Source organism: Plutella xylostella, chromosome 13 (genome assembly GCF_932276165.1).
Source record: "Plutella xylostella chromosome 13, ilPluXylo3.1, whole genome shotgun sequence".
In the NCBI taxonomy this organism is placed as follows: domain Eukaryota; kingdom Metazoa; phylum Arthropoda; class Insecta; order Lepidoptera; family Plutellidae; genus Plutella; species Plutella xylostella.
Genome location: NC_063993.1, coordinates 5,611,911 through 5,631,566, shown reverse-complemented (window position 1 = coordinate 5,631,566; position 19,656 = coordinate 5,611,911). Strand labels below are relative to the sequence as shown.

Below are 19,656 nucleotides of genomic sequence, written 5' to 3'. Positions count from 1 at the left end.
CTTTTGCTTTTGTGATTGTGATGTTTTCATTTTCAGTTCAGACTTTCAGACTTAATTTTTCATGAAATTAGATAAATTTTATTCTTCATGCAATAATTAAGCAGCCTTGGTGGAGACTGGTGCAAATATTCCTTTGTAGCGCTAATAATTTATTTAAAATGGATTTTCCTTTGAATATTTTTACTTTAAATTGTTGGTAAGTTTCATACTTTTTGTAACTATAAAATTAATTTTCAAGCAATAAGCGTGGTTCAAAAAGAAATTAGGGCGCTTGGATTTGTTGGTACTACGGTGCATTTTAGTATTGCATATTATATTCATAAAATTTAAATGATACCAAAAAATATATTTAATAACTACTTACTTACCTAATAACCTACTATCTAGTTAAATACAAAAAAATGCCATTTAAAAACCAATATCAGCATTATATTCAACAGTTATTTCCAACTGATAACCAGTTGTCTTTGTTCCTAAAATATCAATAGAATTTAAGTAGGAGTGTATACATTGATTTAACTGTTCTGTAAACTGTTTTAGGGGCATTCCTGGCATTTCAAAGAACCGTAAAGAAAGAATAGAAGCGATTGCCAGCTACCTGCGTGACAGCAGACACAACATTGTGTGCCTTCAAGAGATATGGAGTGAAGATGACTATTTGTACCTCAAGGAACAACTCAAAGAAACACTCTCTTTCTCACATTATTTCTACAGGTACCTACTTACTTTCACTTATTTTAATTCACTACCAACTTTTACTGTATAATTCTCACATAATCAAAAACTCGAATAGAAGCTATCACCAGAAGTCCTCATAGTCTTTATCTTGGTTTAAAAAGTTATTCACTTACCCTTTTTCAGTGGAGTCCTGGGCTCCGGTCTGTGTGTGTTCTCAAAATGGCAGATCCAGGATGTGTTCTTCCATCAGTGGCCTCTGAATGGATACATCCATAAGGTACACCATGGGGATTGGTTTGGGGGTAAAGGAGTTGGTCTCTGCCGCATCAAATATGCTGACAAGATCATCAATGTCTATTGTACCCATGTGAGTAAAGGAAGATATATTATTGTTCTTATGCCTGTTTAAACCAAGTATTGTAAGTTTCTTTTGTAGTTACTGATTCTAAATATCTCACACTGATAAGGACAAAGCCTATCATTAGTATTAATATCTGACCTCCTTTTATATTGCTATACAAACTATGCCTAGGAATTCACATATCTACATTTTTTCATTCACAGTTGCATGCTGAGTACCATGAAGATGACATCTACTTGGCACACCGAGTCCTGCAAGCATACTCAACTGCTGAATTTGTCAACATCACCAAAGCCCCAGCAGATATATCTATATTAGCTGGGGATCTGAATGCTGGGCCTGGTGATTTGTCATTTAGGTAAATTATTAATTACACTCACGGGCAATGAAAAAGTTCCAGTGATAAAAACACCTAATTACTCCTTAACGAAAAAAACTAACTGAATGGCGCCTTTTGCAATATTTTTGTACATTTTTCGATGCATCAGAATATTACCAACTAAAAATGAAAATATTTTGTTCAAATATCCTATTAATTGTTTAAAACAATTGGGATCATTTGGTGTCTGCATTTTGAAAGTGGAACTGTTTCTTTGCACGTGAGTGTATTATGATCTTAGCATGTAGGTGACAGACAGTAGAGGTGCTAATTCAGCTCTTCAATTGTGGGTAATCCTTGCACAACATTTGTGTGAACTGATTACTTTTACTGTAAGGCCTTCAATTGTGCTGTTTATTTATTTTCTGTTATTTGTATGTGAATACAGTTTGTGTACAATAAAGAGTTTTTTATCTTTAAAATTAATATACAGTGTGATGATCCTTGCAGAGATGCCAAATCGATTGGCGCTATATCGAGGTGTTCAGATGTCTGTACAATGCCGCTACTATGACTGTCCAAGTACAGGACCACAAGACAAGACCTATCCAACTGCAACATGGAGTGAGACAGGGGGATGTGATATCTCCGAAACTGTTCACCAATGCATTGGAAGATGTCTTTAAGACGTTGGACTGGAAAGGACATGGCATATGTATAAATGGCGAGTACATGTCACACCTCCGCTTCGCGGACGACATCGTTATTATGGCAGAATCTCTGCAGGAACTCAGCTGGATGCTAAGTGGCCTAAATGCTGCTTCCCGACGTGTTGGCCTCGGTATGAACTTGGACAAGACGAAAGTCATGTACAATGCTCACATCAAACCGGAGCCGGTCGCCGTTGGTGAGGCAACAATCGAAGTTGTGCAAGAATATGTCTACCTCGGGCAGACTATTCGGCTAGGCAGAAGCAACTTCGACAAGGAGGCTGCAAGGCGCATCCAACTGGGTTGGGCTGCATTCGGGAAACTTCGTCATATATTCTCCTCGGCCATTCCTCAGAGCCTGAAGACAAAAGTCTTCAACCAGTGCGTCCTGCCTGTGATGACGTATGGTGCAGAGACGTGGACACTGACGGTAGGACTGGTCCACCGATTTAAAGTCGCTCAGCGTGCTATGGAGAGAGCTATGCTTGGGGTTTCTCTGATGGATCGTATCAGAAATGAGGTTATCCGTCAGAGGACTAAGGTTACCGACATAGCTGTCAAAATATGCAAGCTGAAGTGGCAGTGGGCTGGTCATATCTGCCGAAGAACCGATAACCGTTGGGGTAGACGAGTTCTCGAGTGGAGACCACGAACAGGCAAACGCAGCGTGGGACGCCCTCCTGCCCGCTGGACTGACGACCTTAGGCGGGTGGCGGGTAGTGGTTGGATGAGGAAGGCCGAGGACCGAGTGTTGTGGCGCTCCTTGGGAGAGGCCTATGTCCAGCAGTGGATGATTATTGGCTGATGATGATGATGATGATGTGATGAACCTACACTTACTTTAACTTTTGTGTAAAATTACAGGCTAATAAGTGAACTGCCAGCACTTGCAGACCCGTATGATCTGGACTATGCATGCGGGGACCCCAGTGTCAGGCCTGCATCAGGCACCAGCGACAGCGCCAACAACAGCTACTCCAATCCCAAGATGGTGGAAAAGTGCCCTGATGGGAAGAGGATTGACCACATCCTGTTCCATTGCAGGCCTGATTGGAAGGTAGATAGTTTGTTTTAGTTCAAATAAGGAAGGTATTATGGCTAAAGATAAAGAAATAAAATGATGGAGACTCTTTGTGACTGTATACTCCTTCCTATATAACATTCCACGGGGAAAGACATAAGATACAAACAAAAACTACCCTTATTCAAATGTAATAAGGGGTCTTTCCCCATTGAATAGAATATAATTGTATATGTATACTCCCACCTCCATAGACTCCGCATTTGCATATTGTTTATCTGCATGTGTTGTACATATGTAGACTTGTAGAGTGTACTCTGTACTATTGTTTGTATTACTAGCTGTTCCCGCGAGCTTCGCTTCGCCTTAAAATGTTTGCCCGTGGGAATTCCGGGATAAAAAGTAGCCTATGTTCTTTCTCATAATTTCCAAATTTCATTCAAATCCGTCCACTAGTTTTGGCGTGAAAGAGTAACAGACGGACACAGTTACTTTCGCATTTATAATTTTAGTTAGGATTAATTTATTGTAGGGTTTTCACGGACATTCGCAATAACATCTTATTATTTATCACACAGAAGAAGGGTAGACAATTTATAATCTACACACAAACTGAAAAACGAGTAAACTATGAGTAAATATGTTTACTCTCTTTTTCAGGTGCAAGTGGAAAACTTCGGCAATCCCCTAGAGGACAGAGTGCCTGGACAGACGTTCTCATACTCCGACCATAACGCTGTGTGCTTGCAGTTGCGACTTCAGCCTTCACAAGGAAAATCTATCAATACTAGCGATAAGGCATCCCCGTATCAAGCTATATTAGACGCTATAACTGTCTGCGAAGACGCTACCCTCACCATAAAAAGATCCAAGAAAGTTTACCTAACCTGGGGTGGGCTGTTATTTATGTTTCTCATAGGAACTGTAGGCTTTTGGCCGAACAATTTACTATGCGATGTCATAAAGATTGGTATGACGGGTTTGTGCTTCTACAGTATTGTGATGGGTTCGTTGTGGAACCAGATAGAGTTGAATAGCTTGAAGGCAGGGCTGACGGGACTGGAATATTCCAAGTTATGTCAGTCCGAATCTGAAACGTCAGAGAAAAAGCACTTGCATTCGGCGTGAGTTTTTCAGAGGAGTCCAAATTTAATCCAATATTGGTTATTTATGCTTTTAAAATAACTATTTGCCAAAGTGGATCATTCATATCATTATAGATCTTCTACTACTCTTCGTCAATGTGATAACAGACTATATCATTCCAATTGAATTTCCCAGATATTTATTAAGGCAATACTTTCAATTTCTATGTACTATCTAGCACCGCTTATAGCTTAAGAAATTATTGAACTCGGTACATGCCAAATGGTACCAAAGTACTTTTAAGGATAAATATATTTTTTGCATAATAAATAAGAATTGTTAAATACTCGGTAGATGTTCTACACATTTTATCAGACTATGAGGCTGCATTAAAAATTTATACTTATATCTTATTTAATTATGAATTATATTTCTACCATAAGAAAGACAATAAAGTTATATCGTAAATAAAAGAAGAAAATATTATGTATAAAATTTTATTTCATAAACTTAACGAAATCCTGGTTTTATATATTTAATATTAATATGAACTATTGCTTTGCAATATGTATTTTTTATAATTACCAATTTAACATTGTTTCAACTAATGTTTGAAAACTACTCACGTTATTTATATTAGTTATTTTATGAATATACGTAGAAGCTTTCAATATATAAACATACGGAATGGCCTAATAGTCTCAAACTTATATTTTTGGTAAAGATGATAAATGTAGCATTTTCTCTACTTACCGATTGAAAAGGCCATCCTGTCTAATGGTTTACAATTTATAGAATCAACCTATAATCAAAGACCAATTCGATTCTTTTCCTTTGTAAGTATGTATACAAAACAAAGTTTTCATATTCTACACGTATCACAAATACATTTTATGAATAAAATAAAAATAAAGAAAACGGTGCATTATAATATAATATGTTTTGCGTATGTGTTTGTTATAATTATATACTAGGAATGTGATGTGTTATGTCAGCTACACAGCAATAGGTTACAATATAAAAATAGAGCTTGTATAATAATATTATGATATTACTTACCAACAAATTATGCATGTTTAAGTCATAGGGAGAGGACGAAAAAGATGGTACTCATATGTAAGTTATATTGAAATGTAGGTACAGTAGAACCTCAACTATGTCGCAACTCAATAAGTTAAAAACCTCCATCTAAAAAACTGGTTTGCTTCATAAAATATACTTAAATATAAGTTTTTGGCGCATTCTGCACTGAGGTTCTACTACCGACAAGTCGTATGAAAATGCTTTTATAGGTGACAAGACTACCCCGCAACCTCTTTTACATGAATTAATACTTTAACACCTATAAGTACAACATCATAAACAAAATACTAAAGTTCAGAAATATACTCAACTAAACCATCACAAGAAACATAATTATGTACACGTCTTACGCTAGCTAAATTACGCTTTTGGGTCATCCTTTGGCAGAGGTCGGTCTTCGGACATGTCGATCAAGGGTTCAGTATCAGAGTTCGTCGATCCAGTAGTCATGGTGGTGTCTATGGACCCGTAGGTGGTGGCGCGAGGGTCAGGCGGCGGCTCCACGTCCACAGTGAGTGGGGGCGCGGAGGTAGAGGGCGCCACTGGGTCGCTCATCAGCCGGGAGCTCTCGTCGTAGCCGCGAGCCATCGTGTACATGGACTTGCCTCGCAACCGTCGGCTGAATGAGCTTCCTGAAAAAAATAATTAGTTTTTTTAAATTAGAACAAGCCCTGTGCTGGCGGGAATGATACATAAATGCTGTTACTGGTGTGTTCACGTATGTAGCTTGGTGACACGATTGACCACTATAGGGTCAATATGATACCTTACCTTATTGGTAACAAGAATATTATTTTGTCTAAAGTATGTACTACACTTTAGCTCACATCTTGTATGTTGAAGAGTGCAGCGTTAAGTAAGTAATTATACTTTGTCAACTCACCCGCTTATTATACTCTATTAACTCAGACTTAAGATTGCATGTGATTATTAGGCAATAAGAAGAATCGTATGTTCTTCTCATAGATCAAATCCAATGAATGTAAACCTCGAAAACAATAAAAAAAACACACGCACTCACGCCTTGTACTAATGTACTCCCTTGCGGGGTAGGCAGAGGTGCATTGCTGCACCCACTTTTCGCCAGAGTGTTATGTTAGTCCCAATGTAATAGGGGGCGGGCCTATTGCCATTTTACGGGCACATCCAAGACCCGAGAACAAATATCTTTGTTTAAACAAATATCTGCCCCAGCCGGGAATCGAACCCGGGACCATCCGTCCGTCCGGTCGAAAACAATAATAACCTTATATAAACAATTCACCTTATTCTAGCCCTAGTACTCACCAACAACTCCAAGGTGCTCAGAGATGTCTCTCTTCACATCAGACACATCCCACATGGCGAGGAAGGAGCCGAGACACGAGGGCGTCGGGTCCAGCGGAGACACGTACGGTTTGTATGAAAACGAGTAGTGGTGCGCTATTGCTGCGAGGAACATCTCTATGCAGATTAGAAAGTCCTGCAAAGGGAAAGAGTTTTATTTAGAGGTATAATCCAGTAGCAGTTTTGAATTAGGTATAGGTTAAAAAGGATACTTAGTCAAGAATATTTATTATAATTAATTGATAGAAGTGGAAATTAAAATACCTTAACATATGAACCTTAACTTTGGTAGGTATATATTATGCTTACATAAATAAATTAAAGAACTTGGATACAGTTTTCCGATCCTACTTAGGTTTTATTACATTTTATATGGTTCATTACCCTGATCAGCCATTACAAACAGGTTTATAACCTAATATTATGTAATACTGTTGACGAAAACCACAAAACTGTGAATGTACCTATAATGATTATGTGCCAATGCCAACCACAAAAATGCCGCGTGTCATATTTATTGTTACGAATTGATTTCAGTTGTAGAATTACAATATGTGATGCAAGGGTGAGCCGTCATTGGTGCGTTCCGTCGCGAAGTCCCAAAGAAATACCTAAACAATTTATGGCAGCGATGACGCAACGCACCGATGGGGCCCAGGCCTAAATATTGTAATTATAATGATCTGATGAATTAAAAAAATCATGCTATAAGAAAAATACCTTAATAATTTGTCAAAATATAAAATATTTTTTTCATACCTGCAGCTCAGAAGATATAATTTTAATTTCTCCAGAATCAACAATGTCGAATATTGAGGATATGACCCCAGAGTATACCAATATGTTGATTAGAACTCCTTGGCTGAAAAAAAAAACAAGTAAGTCCAAATTAGTTCCACAAGCTCTGTAGCCTTGCCACAATCTCAAGGCCAAAAAATAAGCCTTGCCACAATCTCAAAAAATATATATATTATATGAGTCAGCTCAAACCATTGCAAATGCAATTAACTTATCAAAGAGTAACATTATTTATTAATTTAATATAGAAACTTACAAAAATGAGAAGAAGACAACAGCTTTGATGCACAAGAATTTCCCAATAGGTTTCATAGGCTTCAGTTCGGCCCGGTTTGCCCTATAGAACAGAACCAGGCAGTACATGGCTATAAACTGGGAGAAGTTATTTATAATGATCATGTATGGGAAGGCCACTCGAGGGCTGAAGTCACTCTCTCCGTAGACACCATTGATCTCACATATCATGGAGATCACTGTAGTCACTGGTCTCACCACGGTGTACTGGAGAATACCATGTTTGCAATTGTGGACAAATTCCCTGTAAATGATTAAAAAAGTTTTTTTTTTTAATTAAAATCAACATGGTTCTTAAAACAGCTATAATAGAAAAAAATTGTTATGATAATGCTCATTTAAAAATTAAGCCAGTTTTAAGATTCATTCCAAAAGGTGATTCAAATTAATGTTAGGTAACTTTCACTTTTACATAAGTAGGTAAACTTAACATGGTTTGAATTTCAATCAACTAACATTATTTAATTAGCTTATCAAATAGTAACATAAATGTAGTAGATAAAGAGATAAGTACCTGCCCATTTCCCATGGTGACAAGCAGCACAATGGAAATATGTGGTAGATTTGTGGCTTTGTTTCCAAAACTGCCTCTAAATCTTGATCTTCATTCAAGTAATTCAATAAGTATTTCATGAAATTGTAAATCACATAAGCTTCATAACATTCACGGAGAGCATCAAAATAGATAGACTGCTCTGGAAACATCAATCCTATCCAAGCATTCAGGGCATAAATTGGCACCATCCATAATATTCTGAAAATATTTAAGACAGTCATTATTTAACTGCAAATACTGCAATTAGGTAAGTATTATGGATTAATACTTATTATAGTATTAATAATTATTATAATTTATGAATATACTTTCAACAATCCTGCTAACCTTATAATATGCTTCTGCAAAGAGGGCTTTGTGTAGTGTACAATATGTTGTATAATTTGCCATATGGATATTGGCAAAGCTAAGAGAACAAATGCCCCACCAACTAAAGCTCCTTGGTCCGATTTCTTGAAGCCATTGTTTATTGATTTGACGATTAGTATTGGAACTAGAACTATGATCAGGATCACATAAAGTGCAATCAAGAATGGCCTGATCCACAGCCTCCACTGACTAAAGAAGGAAAACACTGAAGTAGAACACATCTTGTAGGTTCACATAGCAGTACAGTCAATATTTATTAACATCCGTAGCTCTAAATTAGATTAGTATTATCATTACAAAGATAGGTGAGCTTTCATCCTATTAAAACCAGTTATCGGACACTGCCCTGAGAAGCCAAATCTAAAGAAGCTTCCAAGTTCTAACACCGACAGTCTTTAACAACTCATAAACACAGTAAAGATATAAACATAGTTGTATTATATTCTATCAATATATTATTATGAACTTATAAACACTTATTTGTTGGTTTTAATTATTTTTGTTTTCAGTTGTAGTTTTGTATTTTCTGTTGATTTTTTGTGTTTTCTGTCATCATTTCACTGTCATGAATTGACGTGACGTCAGTCACTCGAACTTAATCTGTGAACATGATCATAGACAATAAATATTCGAAATATACCTTATTCTGAGATACTGACATGACAAAAAAACTTTTGGCGCTAAAACACGCGCATTTTAATTTGTTATATGACTTCGTAAACTTTATTTGATAAATTGATACTATAAATCAAGTAAACTGAATCATAGTAGTATTTGAACTGAATAGTAAATAATAAAATATTCTCAAATCTCCCGTCTTCTATTCCCGATTAATTTCCAGTCGCGAAAAGAATACGTCATCGTCATCCTCTCTCGCAACTTCAAAAGCTATTGCAGCTACATCTGTCATATTGTACCTGTTCACAGATACATTCGTGTAGCGCTTTATCAAACCGCTGATTTGCTGGAAACTTGAAATACCTAGATGCAAAGGTGTGTGTAGTTTCATTGGTTTTGTACTTTTCTGAGTTTTCTGTGTATGTGTAACTGGATTACGGGCCAACATCAAACTCAAAATGAGTTTAAATTTAATTTATGATAGGTTTAAGTTTAACTAAAAGTGTTTAATTTTAAGTAGGTGAAGTCTATCGTGAGAATTTACCCAATTTGTGGATTTACAGTTACACGCGTAACACGAATTTTGTGCATCGAGTTCCGAGCATCGAATTAGGCCACATAGCGATCTCTCCCTAAAACACCGCTGTACTGTCGACGTATGAAGTTAACGTGAGTTTTTAGTTTGCTGTCGTGTCTCTACTTTATTGTTATATTCGAATAAGTGACTTGTTTCGTAAATAGAGGAGAGTGATAACATTTATACCTGTTAATATTACGGAGTCGATAATTCGAATGTTTACGTAAATGGGTCACCTCGCCATTCTCGAGATTCAAGTGATGTGTACGTCCACAGTTCCCGTAAAGTAGGTTCGTCGTGTCTCGCTGTTTCGGATCGTGTTTTGTTTGCAGTTGTATTCAGTTGTTCCCCATAATGTTTCAGTGAGTGAAGTGGAGGAGGTATGTCCAGAAAGTCCATGACCTGCTGATGTGATGTCATCCAAAGGTGAAACTGAAGCCGATTCAGGCACTGTGTCGCCTAATCTTTCTACAGGCAAAAGTGATCAGGTTAGTCCTTTTATGTATTGCATTGAATAATTTATAGGTAGGCTCATAGCCACTGTTTGTTTTGTCAATTGATGCTCATATGTTTTGTTTGGTGTCTGTTTTGTACACCTTAGATTGGCTAGCACCTAATAAAATTTATACAGTATATTAATTTTGTAAATAAAGTATGTTGTAGATAATATTTTAACAAACAAAGTAACATTATTCTGTGGTAGGTAACTATTCTATGCTAGATTTACTGTTATTATTTTTTTGTGCTTATAGGTAAGTAATTAATGATACCTTTATGAATTAGTTCTTAACTGTAATGTGGTATTGTCTTTTAGTCAATTTACTGATGTACTTACCTGTAGTCTGATGTAGTTACTGTAATTTTCAAATTATTTTTTAAATCTGTATTATGAATGTATGAAGATGATGAAATGGTACAATGGATAATGATGATGACTGACTGATAGATCAAGGCAATATTCAAAGCACAGTATGATCAACATGAAATATAGCTTCTTGGTAGTGAAGGTACTTATTAGCAGGTATTGGGCATGCATAATGTTTTAACAATTAAGGGTTGATGTTGTACTTTTCTAAAGCTTTTGAAAATAAAATAAATAGACATCTTATGCATATCCAATTTACACAAATAAACCATAATCAATTTACACAAATTGAAATGTAGATGTTAGAAAATAGACAGTGGTAGCTATTCCGAAGGCACCAATTTTAAATTTAGCACTGTTAGATCTTCTTAGTGTGACACTGAGTTGTAACTCAGAAAGGAACATTAAGCTAATGTTGAGCTTAAATGTATTTCTGCCTTGCTTTGACAGTATACAGACAGACAGATACAGACTTAAATTTAATGCTCTACATTATCTGAAGATCCTTTCTGCAACTCGGCTTTAACCAGTCAGAATAGTGTCAATTGCCAATGGCCCAGGATGGGCTGGACAATGAACTACAGTGTTGATTTTTAACTTTGCAAACAGAAACAAGTGGGGGCACCATTTTTTTTAATACACTCATGTGCCATAAAGTTACAGAGTTCTAAAAAGTTCCAGTGAGAAAAGCACCACATTTTTAAAACGCGCGCCAGAATATCACCAACTAAAAACAAAAACATTTTGTTCTAATTTCCTATGAAATGTTTTTTTTTGAAGAGGCTATTTAGGATCAAATTTTGTAAGTGCGTCAGTTTCTTTGCTTTTGACTGTAAAAGAAATACATATTGTAATAAATAATTATACATAAATAATAATAAAAACCTCCTTTTGTGAGCCCATTTCAAAGTAAGCATTGTTGGACTCTACATCACTTAAAGAGGCTCCTTTCTTGCACTGACATAGGTACTTAGGTACTATGTGAATTAATTATCAATACTTATTAAAAAAAGAGTTGAGCTAAGCAGTGTTAAATATTTTTTTTGCCATCAGAATTGGGTCTTAGAAGCATTAAAAGTTTTATAGTACTTTTTATAATATTATTTATAAATTTCCTATAATTACTATCTAGTTATTGCTTCTTTAATGATACAGAGCAGACCATGAATGTGGTTCCCATTTAAAGTAAATTAGGGAATCAATCATTTGCCCTAATTAACCTAGCCTAGTCATTAATTTATGAACAGCACTTCAATTCCCAGAAAATCCCTAATAGCGCATTCAATTACGCCTTTCCACTTACAGATTCCCACAACGCCAGTCATTAAAGAGGAGAACCCAAAAAGAGGCGGCACAGTTCTGAAATGCAACAGTTGCAACAGTTTCACGACGTTCAGCAGTCGCTCCCTGTCCACCCACATGGCGCAGTGTTCCCCCGACAACAACAACGTGGCGGCACAGAATGCGGAGCCGCGGCCTCACAGGAAGCTCTTCGAGTGCGATGTCTGCAACATGAAGTTTTCGAACGGCGCGAACATGCGCCGTCACAAAATGCGGCACACAGGGGTTAAACCGTACGAGTGTCGCGTGTGTCAGAAGAGATTCTTCCGCAAGGATCACTTGGCTGAGCACTTCACTACGCATACTAAAAGCTTGCCGTACCATTGCCCTATTTGCAACCGCGGGTTCCAGCGGCAGATCGCGATGCGCGCGCACTTTCAGAACGAGCATGTGGGTCAGCACGACCTCGTCAAGACGTGCCCTCTGTGCAGCTACCGCGCGCAGACAATGAAGAGTCTACGGGTGCACTTCTTCAACAGGTGAGTTGGGATACTCATTGATTATTTATGAATAAAAATTAATATTGTCAACTTTGTCGGTGATGTGTGAGGTTCCTTCCATCGATTACGATCAACCCAAGATGTCAGCAGTTATTGTATTAGGGAAGCTTCTCGCATTATTGCCGATTATTGTAAAATGGCTGCCTCTTAGATACTTCATCCTGCCTATCCACCAACTATACCAACCATACCACCATTTTGTATTCCTAGACAGAATGTATGAACATAACTTTTGTTTGCAGACACGGCATAGACCTCGACAACCCAGGTCCAGGGAACAACTCCGTATCTCTTCTAGCCGCGGGCATAGCCAACGCTGCATACGCCGACGGGTCAATGGACGCCAGCGCTATCAGTGCCCTCGGGGCTCTAAGCTCCGGGCTCTCAGTCTCAGTGGCAGCGGCCTACTCTGACAGTGGAGACAGCAACGGAGCCAGATCCGTGGACAATGCGACCCCGCCCATGCACTACTTGACACCGCACGTGGAGATCTCAATGGCGGATAATAACGAAACGTTCTCGCCTGGGCAGTCCAACCATCATGGGAATTCTGGATCGGGTTTGTGTCTTTTGCTTTTATTGTGATACATAGGTAGTTGAGAATTAGTTTTTGTTGTGTTTAGAGTTCAAATGACTAGATCTTGAAAAACAAGTCGAAAGATCTTACACTGTGGTTGAAGTTGTCTGGTCTCCTCATACATTTCTAGTTAAAAAGTGTAAGTATGCACATTAGCCTACCTCATCAGGCGTGGAGCAGACATAGGCAGTATAGTGTTCTCCTGGACTACCAATAGCGCCACTTACTGCCAGTTTCAATAACTCTATCTACCGATGACTGGTAGTTATACAGGGTGTCCCAAAAGTCAACGTCATCCCTTAAAGGGCTGATAGGTCAGCTCATGAGAGGCCAGAATATCACAATATGACCTTAGTAAAAACTCGATAATTTTCGAGATATTGACACTTTTATAAATTTGCTGAAAATCGACACCTTGGATCAGTTTTTTGCGTGCCGCCGGTACAAAAATCAATATTGTTAGAATTTGTTTGGTGTTGCATCACCCTGTATAGCCCTGCTATTGATCGCAGTCAAAAAAAATATCGAGTAATGCTGTATGTTTAAAAAAAAACACGGTTTTCAAAGTCATAAAAGGTAATCGTATTTTTTTATAAACAACTTTGACTCTACATACTGTAAAAAAAAATATACCACGCAAACCTGGCACCTTATTTGAAAAGATTGCTCATTTAATGCAGTTTCCAAAATGGTATGAAACGTTGCTATTGTTTCAATTAACAAAAAAGTTATTGCAATTTTAGTACATAACGACCTCGATGTAAAATTGTTTGAAGGAAATTTATCTGACTGAATTTATTAAGGGTAAGTCATGTCGGAATGAGTAAAAGTAAAATATGTGGTGGGGTCAGCCGTGGCAACATAGATGTGGCAAAAATAGCTAAGAAAAAACTTACCAAACTCTTATAAAACATATTTTGCGTTTTTTACACCTTATTTAAAAAAACAAACATTTATTGACTTTAATTTTTATTTCTCAAAATTATAACACCACATTATTATATTAAGTACATAATCAGCAAAAAATAATGCTCATTAATGGTCATAATCATAATTTTAAGAGTTTTGTTTAACAATAACTTTAAAATAAATAACAAGTAATTAGAGGTAATGTTAATGACAAACTGATCTGTCCCTTTTTAGGATACTGTGGGTGTACAATGTACATACACATGTAGCGTTTTACTTGTACAATATCACACATTAGCACTACTCAGCAATGTAATTTACCATGCGGTACATTTATGGGGAATGTGGAGGTGCTATAGTCCACTTTTTTCGAGAAAGATATTCAAAATGCGTTTTTTTTATTAACTGTGACAACGATATCTCTTTTCCCACTCCCGGCCACACCACCTATTTTACTTTTACTCATTCCAACATGACTTACCCCTAATAAATTCAGTCAGATAAATTTCCTTCAAACAATTTTACATCGAGGTCGCTTTGTACTAAAATAGCAATAACTTTTTTGTTAATTGAAACAATAGCAACGTTTCATACCATTTTGAAAACTGCATTAAATGAGCAATCTTTTCAAATAAGGTGCCAGGTTTGCTTGGTATATTTTTTTAACAGTATGTAGAGTCAAAGTTGTTTATAAAAAAATACGATTACCTTTTATGACTTTGAAAACCGTGTTTTTTTTTAAACATACAGCATTACTCGATATTTTTTTTGACTGCGATCAATAGCAGGGCTATACAGGGTGATGCAACACCAAACAAGCGCTAACAATATGGATTTTTGTACCGGCGGCACGCAAAAGCTGATCCAAGGTGTCGATTTTCAGCAAATTTATAAAAGTGTCAATATCTCGAAAATTATAGAGTATTTACTAAGGTCATATTGTGATATTCTGGCCTCTCATGAGCTGACCTATCAACCCTTTAAGGGATGACGTTGACTTTTGGGACACCCTGTATACTTTCATACTATTTTGACACATTCAAAGTTACGACCTGTCAAAATCGTATGAAAGTAACTACCAGTCATCGGTAGATAGTTATTGAAACTGGCGGTTAGAGTATATTTATTTACTCGTATGTGTATCTTCCAGAATCGTGCATGAACGGGTCGGGCCCGCGCTCGCCGCAGTCCGGCGACAGCGCCGTGGCCAGCAGCTCGCTGCCCGCCGGCGTGCCCGCCAGCATCACGCCCTCCATCACACTCATACCCATCAAGCAGGTAACGATTTATCAAGTGACTGTCCACTACTGGAGGTTGGCGGTAGAGAGGAGTCTATTCTTCCTCAAGCGCTACAGCTGTTACGCTGGCCACTCCCGCCCATTCTCATATGTAGCCACAACTTCCTCATTGTGCTCTCGCTTCTTTTACCTTGCACATTTGATTCAAGGGCCACACAGAAGGTCAGTCTGTGACTGACGCTTATCTGACTGCCTAAATGTTGTTTTCCACCGGCAAGGCGGGCCGGACTGAAATTATGTGAGTGACAGATGGGCTGATCTGATGGTGGACACCATATTTCTGTGATCACTGTGACAAACCGTCCCTCTAATTTTTGTCACCCACACGCAAATAAAAAGACCGAAGACTTTGTAAATCAACTTTAAATTATCCTTCAGGCCACCTCACCTTTGTCAAGGTCTCACCACTCTCACCATTGTTTTCGTTATAAATAACTTAGTTGACATGGTTCGTCATAAATATTTTCAGACTTTCCCATCATGATTATTCATGCGAGATTAGAACAACTCTCAAATAGCATTCAACTTTGTCGATCCGTATCGAAGCTACAGACAGACGTCGAACATACAGCACCTATTCGATTCGATTCCGAATACAAAATTTAAGATCCACACCTCCAAAATGGTAATACTTTCAATGCATCGCGTACTCCCAAAAATACTCACACTTTAGAACTTTTGCACCCAGCTCTCATCAAGAAAAAGTCAACTTTAACCCCACGGTTGGATTTCAGGAGCCCAACAACCAAGACGACTCGGGTAACGGTGATCGCGACGGCGATGGCGAAGCCAACGGGGACAAGCGCAACGTCTCCTCGAGTCTGTCGTCCATGATCAAGGTATCCCCATTGAAGAGCTTGCTCAGGGAGGATCTGCGGCGCCGCATCTCCGCTAGAGGGCGCGCCAGGGGATCTAATGTAAGTTTTATTGAAAGTATTAACACTCGACTGAATGGATTGGGCTGTTGTGTTGGTTTGATTGTCTGTCTGTAGCTTCGTAGAGGTTGACCGAATTAATTTAGTTTTTTTTATTGTACTGTTATCTAGGTACTGATAAAGGTATTTGGAAGATTTTATCGGGGTTTTGTTATAATATTTTTGGTGTCATCATCATAATCCCATAATCGTCTTCTGCTGAAGATACCTCTCCTTAGGAGCGTCATTGCTCACAATAAATTAAAACTCTTTTTTATTCCTTACTTTGAACTGGCTGTTCAACATACCTCTTGTCTTAAACACAGTCCAATCCTCAAATTCCAGAGGGCTTCACCATCGGAAGGCGGCGTTATCACATCGACGCATGGCGACGCCGCTCTCCTGCCCGCCTCACTCGTCTGCACCTTCTGTTCCATCACGTTCCCGGACTCCACGCTCTACTTCTTGCACAAGGGCTGCCACTGCGACTCCAACCCGTGGAAGTGCAACATCTGCGGCGAACAGTGCTGTAACGTGTACGAATTCAACTCGCATCTGCTCAGCAAGAGCCACCAATGACTGTTTGCCGGGGGGCCGCTCGACAGCCACTGACGAGCGGGTTCGGCGACGCACTATCACGTAACTGCACACACGCGTAGTACGTACGTAGCACTTCGAAGGTACTTCACCGTTTCCGTTCGTTTGTAAGTTTTACAGCGCTGGTAGACGCGTTCACTTTCTGTTAGCCTAACTCTTTCGACTATTTCACTTTAATTGTAGGTAACTTATTAGGTAATGTGCACTTAGTGAGGTGGAAGTGACTTCGACTTTGCTATACGCTGAACGTCCCCCCGAAGGCACTTTTGATAGAAGTGCAAAATCAAGTTATTGGTGGTTGTAGTGGTTTTATAAACCATTTTTTTATTTATATGGTTAGCTTAGAAATTATACACATTTGGGTTTAGTTTAATGAGATGGTGGATATTTAAATTAAAACATAATATTATTTAAAAATTTAACTTATTAAAACATCGAGATTAACATAATCTAATTTGAACATTTATACATTCCAAATTGAGACTATACATTCCGTAATGTGAGATTTATACAATGCACCATTGCGTAGTAAGATTTGAGTCTTTGGTGGGGAATAAGGTGACTACTTACTTGTTGAGGACGTATCTCAAAGAAGTTATATTATTTCGTACTTAATTAAAAACTGTTAAAATGATACCTATAGAGTATTTTTGGTGCGATAGTGAATTTTACAAACTTTTATTGTAACCTAATTACGAGAGTGTACAAATTAATATATTTTTACATATTTTTCCCTGTTTAAAAAATATAAAAGGCATAGCCTATTTAAAATCCGTGATTTATGATTATTGTGATTTTGTAGAGAGACGTGAATTTTAAATTCTACATTCCTTTTTATTATTTATTTTTCTCTTTTAAATGCATGTAATGCAAGTCCACGACTAAGGTGTTAAATGTAGTTATATTTTTGTTGTTCGTGTTTGTTCTTATTTCAGAAAATGTACTTAATTTTTTTCGCTGTGTCTCGTTATAAAACAATGTTTTTATTTATGTAAAGTAAACTTCAATTGAGCCAGTATATTTATAAATATTGCTCAATCAAGCTCAATGAATCAGTAAAGAGCATCCAAGTTTTTTATCACGCACAAAAGCATAATACATACTTCGATTGTCTAACTCAGACATAAACTATTAAAAATACAGTACACGGTGTCCAAACACATACTAATACAAGATTGATGGCCTGAAGTGAAAATTACAGTTTATATAATACGAATAAAATAATTATATATTGTGTGCTGTTAAAATAGGTTTTGTTAGATATAATTAGAATTAAGAGGAAATATGTACTTATTTCATGTGGTACTCGTATTTTTCATTGCTTTACTTGCGTAATTGGTCAGAGGAGTTCCATCTTTACTTTTTATTTAAATTTGACGTTATTTACATTCCTTTAGTTAATTAAGAAAGTACTTATTATCGGTTGTGGTCTTGCCTGTTAAGTTTTACAAAATTGACTTAGATGGAACTTAAGGAACTTAATGATTTACCAACGAAGGTGTATACAAACTTGTTTGTTTTCTTGTTAATTTGTTCTTGCTAGGATTAGTAGTCGGTGTTAGCGGTAGGCCGTCCGTGAGTTACCTAAAACAATTTTTAATATTTATTTATAGATATTTTTATTATGCTGCTTCATTGTTGGTATTGACTTGATGTTTACATTATACATGTTTTGGTCTCTGTCGTTACACCACTGTTTAATCTACTTGTAAAGATAGCATTATGTTAAGTATACTTAAGAAAAATAATCGGTAACCCTATTGGGCGCCTTAAAAATCCGTCCATATCTAACATAGATATTGCCTTTAATATTTAATAGAGTAATATATTTTATAGATTTTAATAATTAAGAGCAAATATATATAGATATATATTATAAAAATATATACTGTTTGAGAAATTGCAGAGTTTAAAATATAGCTAATCTACTTAAACGTTATTATAATATATTTACATGATAATATGAATTATGTAAATTCTGCTCATTGTGCTTTTAAGAGTATTAATTGACTTTAAAAAATATTTCCGATTTAATGTTTTTGAGTATAGGTATTTATGAAATACATTAAGTATCATTGTATACATGTTCATTATTTGCAAACTTTGTTGACTCTGTTGAGGAATCAAGAATATTAGGTAATAGTTATTCCATCCATAAGAGAGCAAATAGCTTACTTAGTAGGCTTTATAGCGAATTAATAGTTCGACTGTTTGACCTTTTATAAATATTTTATTTTATCCAATCCTTACCCTCATACCAAAATACAGCTTACCAACTTTATTTATTTTTTAAGTTGTTGCGTCTATTGTAATGTGTAAGGTACTTAGTTAAATAAAATGGTTGAAAGCAATTGTTGCTGTAGATGGTTTGAAAACATCGTTGATATTTTACTGTTAAATCAATTATTATTATATATTATTAAAAACTAATTACGATAATGTTAAATTAAGATATCATATTTTACTAATGTAAGTAAAGGGTTATTTATTCGGGAAGAACCAGTAAAAAACGACGAGTGATAGTTACTATATCAAGTTTTTGCAGATTGTGCCTTAGATCAGTACATAAAATGACAAAGTATCTACTGTTTTTGAAATCGTTTAAACATATTTTGTATAATAGACGTGTGTTTATGTGGTAGAAAGTCATATAAAGAGAGTATTTACACATAAAAATATTTGCAATATGGCTGTTTGCTTGTTTTTATGAAAAGTTTATTTGCAGTTAATAGAGATTGTTCTTATGATCATGTAATGATGATTAATAGATATATAATTATATATATAATATATATGTTTATTACCAAGTATGTAGTTATATTATTTAATTATAATTTGGTAATGGGTCTAATAAAATAT

At 36.6% G+C, this 19,656-nt stretch overlaps 2 protein-coding genes across 2 annotated transcripts; one reads left to right on the top strand and one right to left on the bottom strand.

Annotated features, from left to right (window-relative positions):
* The first annotated feature begins 21 nt into the window (after window positions 1–21).
* LOC105398020 (zinc finger protein ztf-16) lies at window positions 22–18,272 on the top strand. The gene is made up of 13 exons (XM_048625032.1): window positions 22–196; window positions 541–714; window positions 862–1,045; window positions 1,243–1,397; window positions 2,933–3,125; window positions 3,750–4,213; window positions 6,559–6,653; window positions 10,202–10,284; window positions 11,967–12,481; window positions 12,745–13,061; window positions 15,139–15,266; window positions 16,021–16,203; window positions 16,546–18,272. Exons 1-13 carry the CDS (start codon window positions 159–161, stop codon window positions 16,777–16,779), a joined length of 2,763 nt encoding a protein of 920 aa, XP_048480989.1. The 5' UTR covers window positions 22–158; the 3' UTR covers window positions 16,780–18,272.
* Window positions 5,092–9,168, bottom strand: LOC105398019 (transmembrane protein 184C). The gene is made up of 6 exons (XM_011570070.3): window positions 8,560–9,168; window positions 8,191–8,430; window positions 7,639–7,920; window positions 7,344–7,446; window positions 6,546–6,720; window positions 5,092–5,890 (listed from the first exon to the last, which is right to left on the bottom strand). The coding sequence occupies exons 1-6, from the start codon at window positions 8,820–8,822 to the stop codon at window positions 5,619–5,621; spliced, it is 1,335 nt and encodes a 444-aa protein (XP_011568372.2). The 5' UTR covers window positions 8,823–9,168; the 3' UTR covers window positions 5,092–5,618.
* Window positions 18,273–19,656: the final 1,384 nt, after the last annotated feature.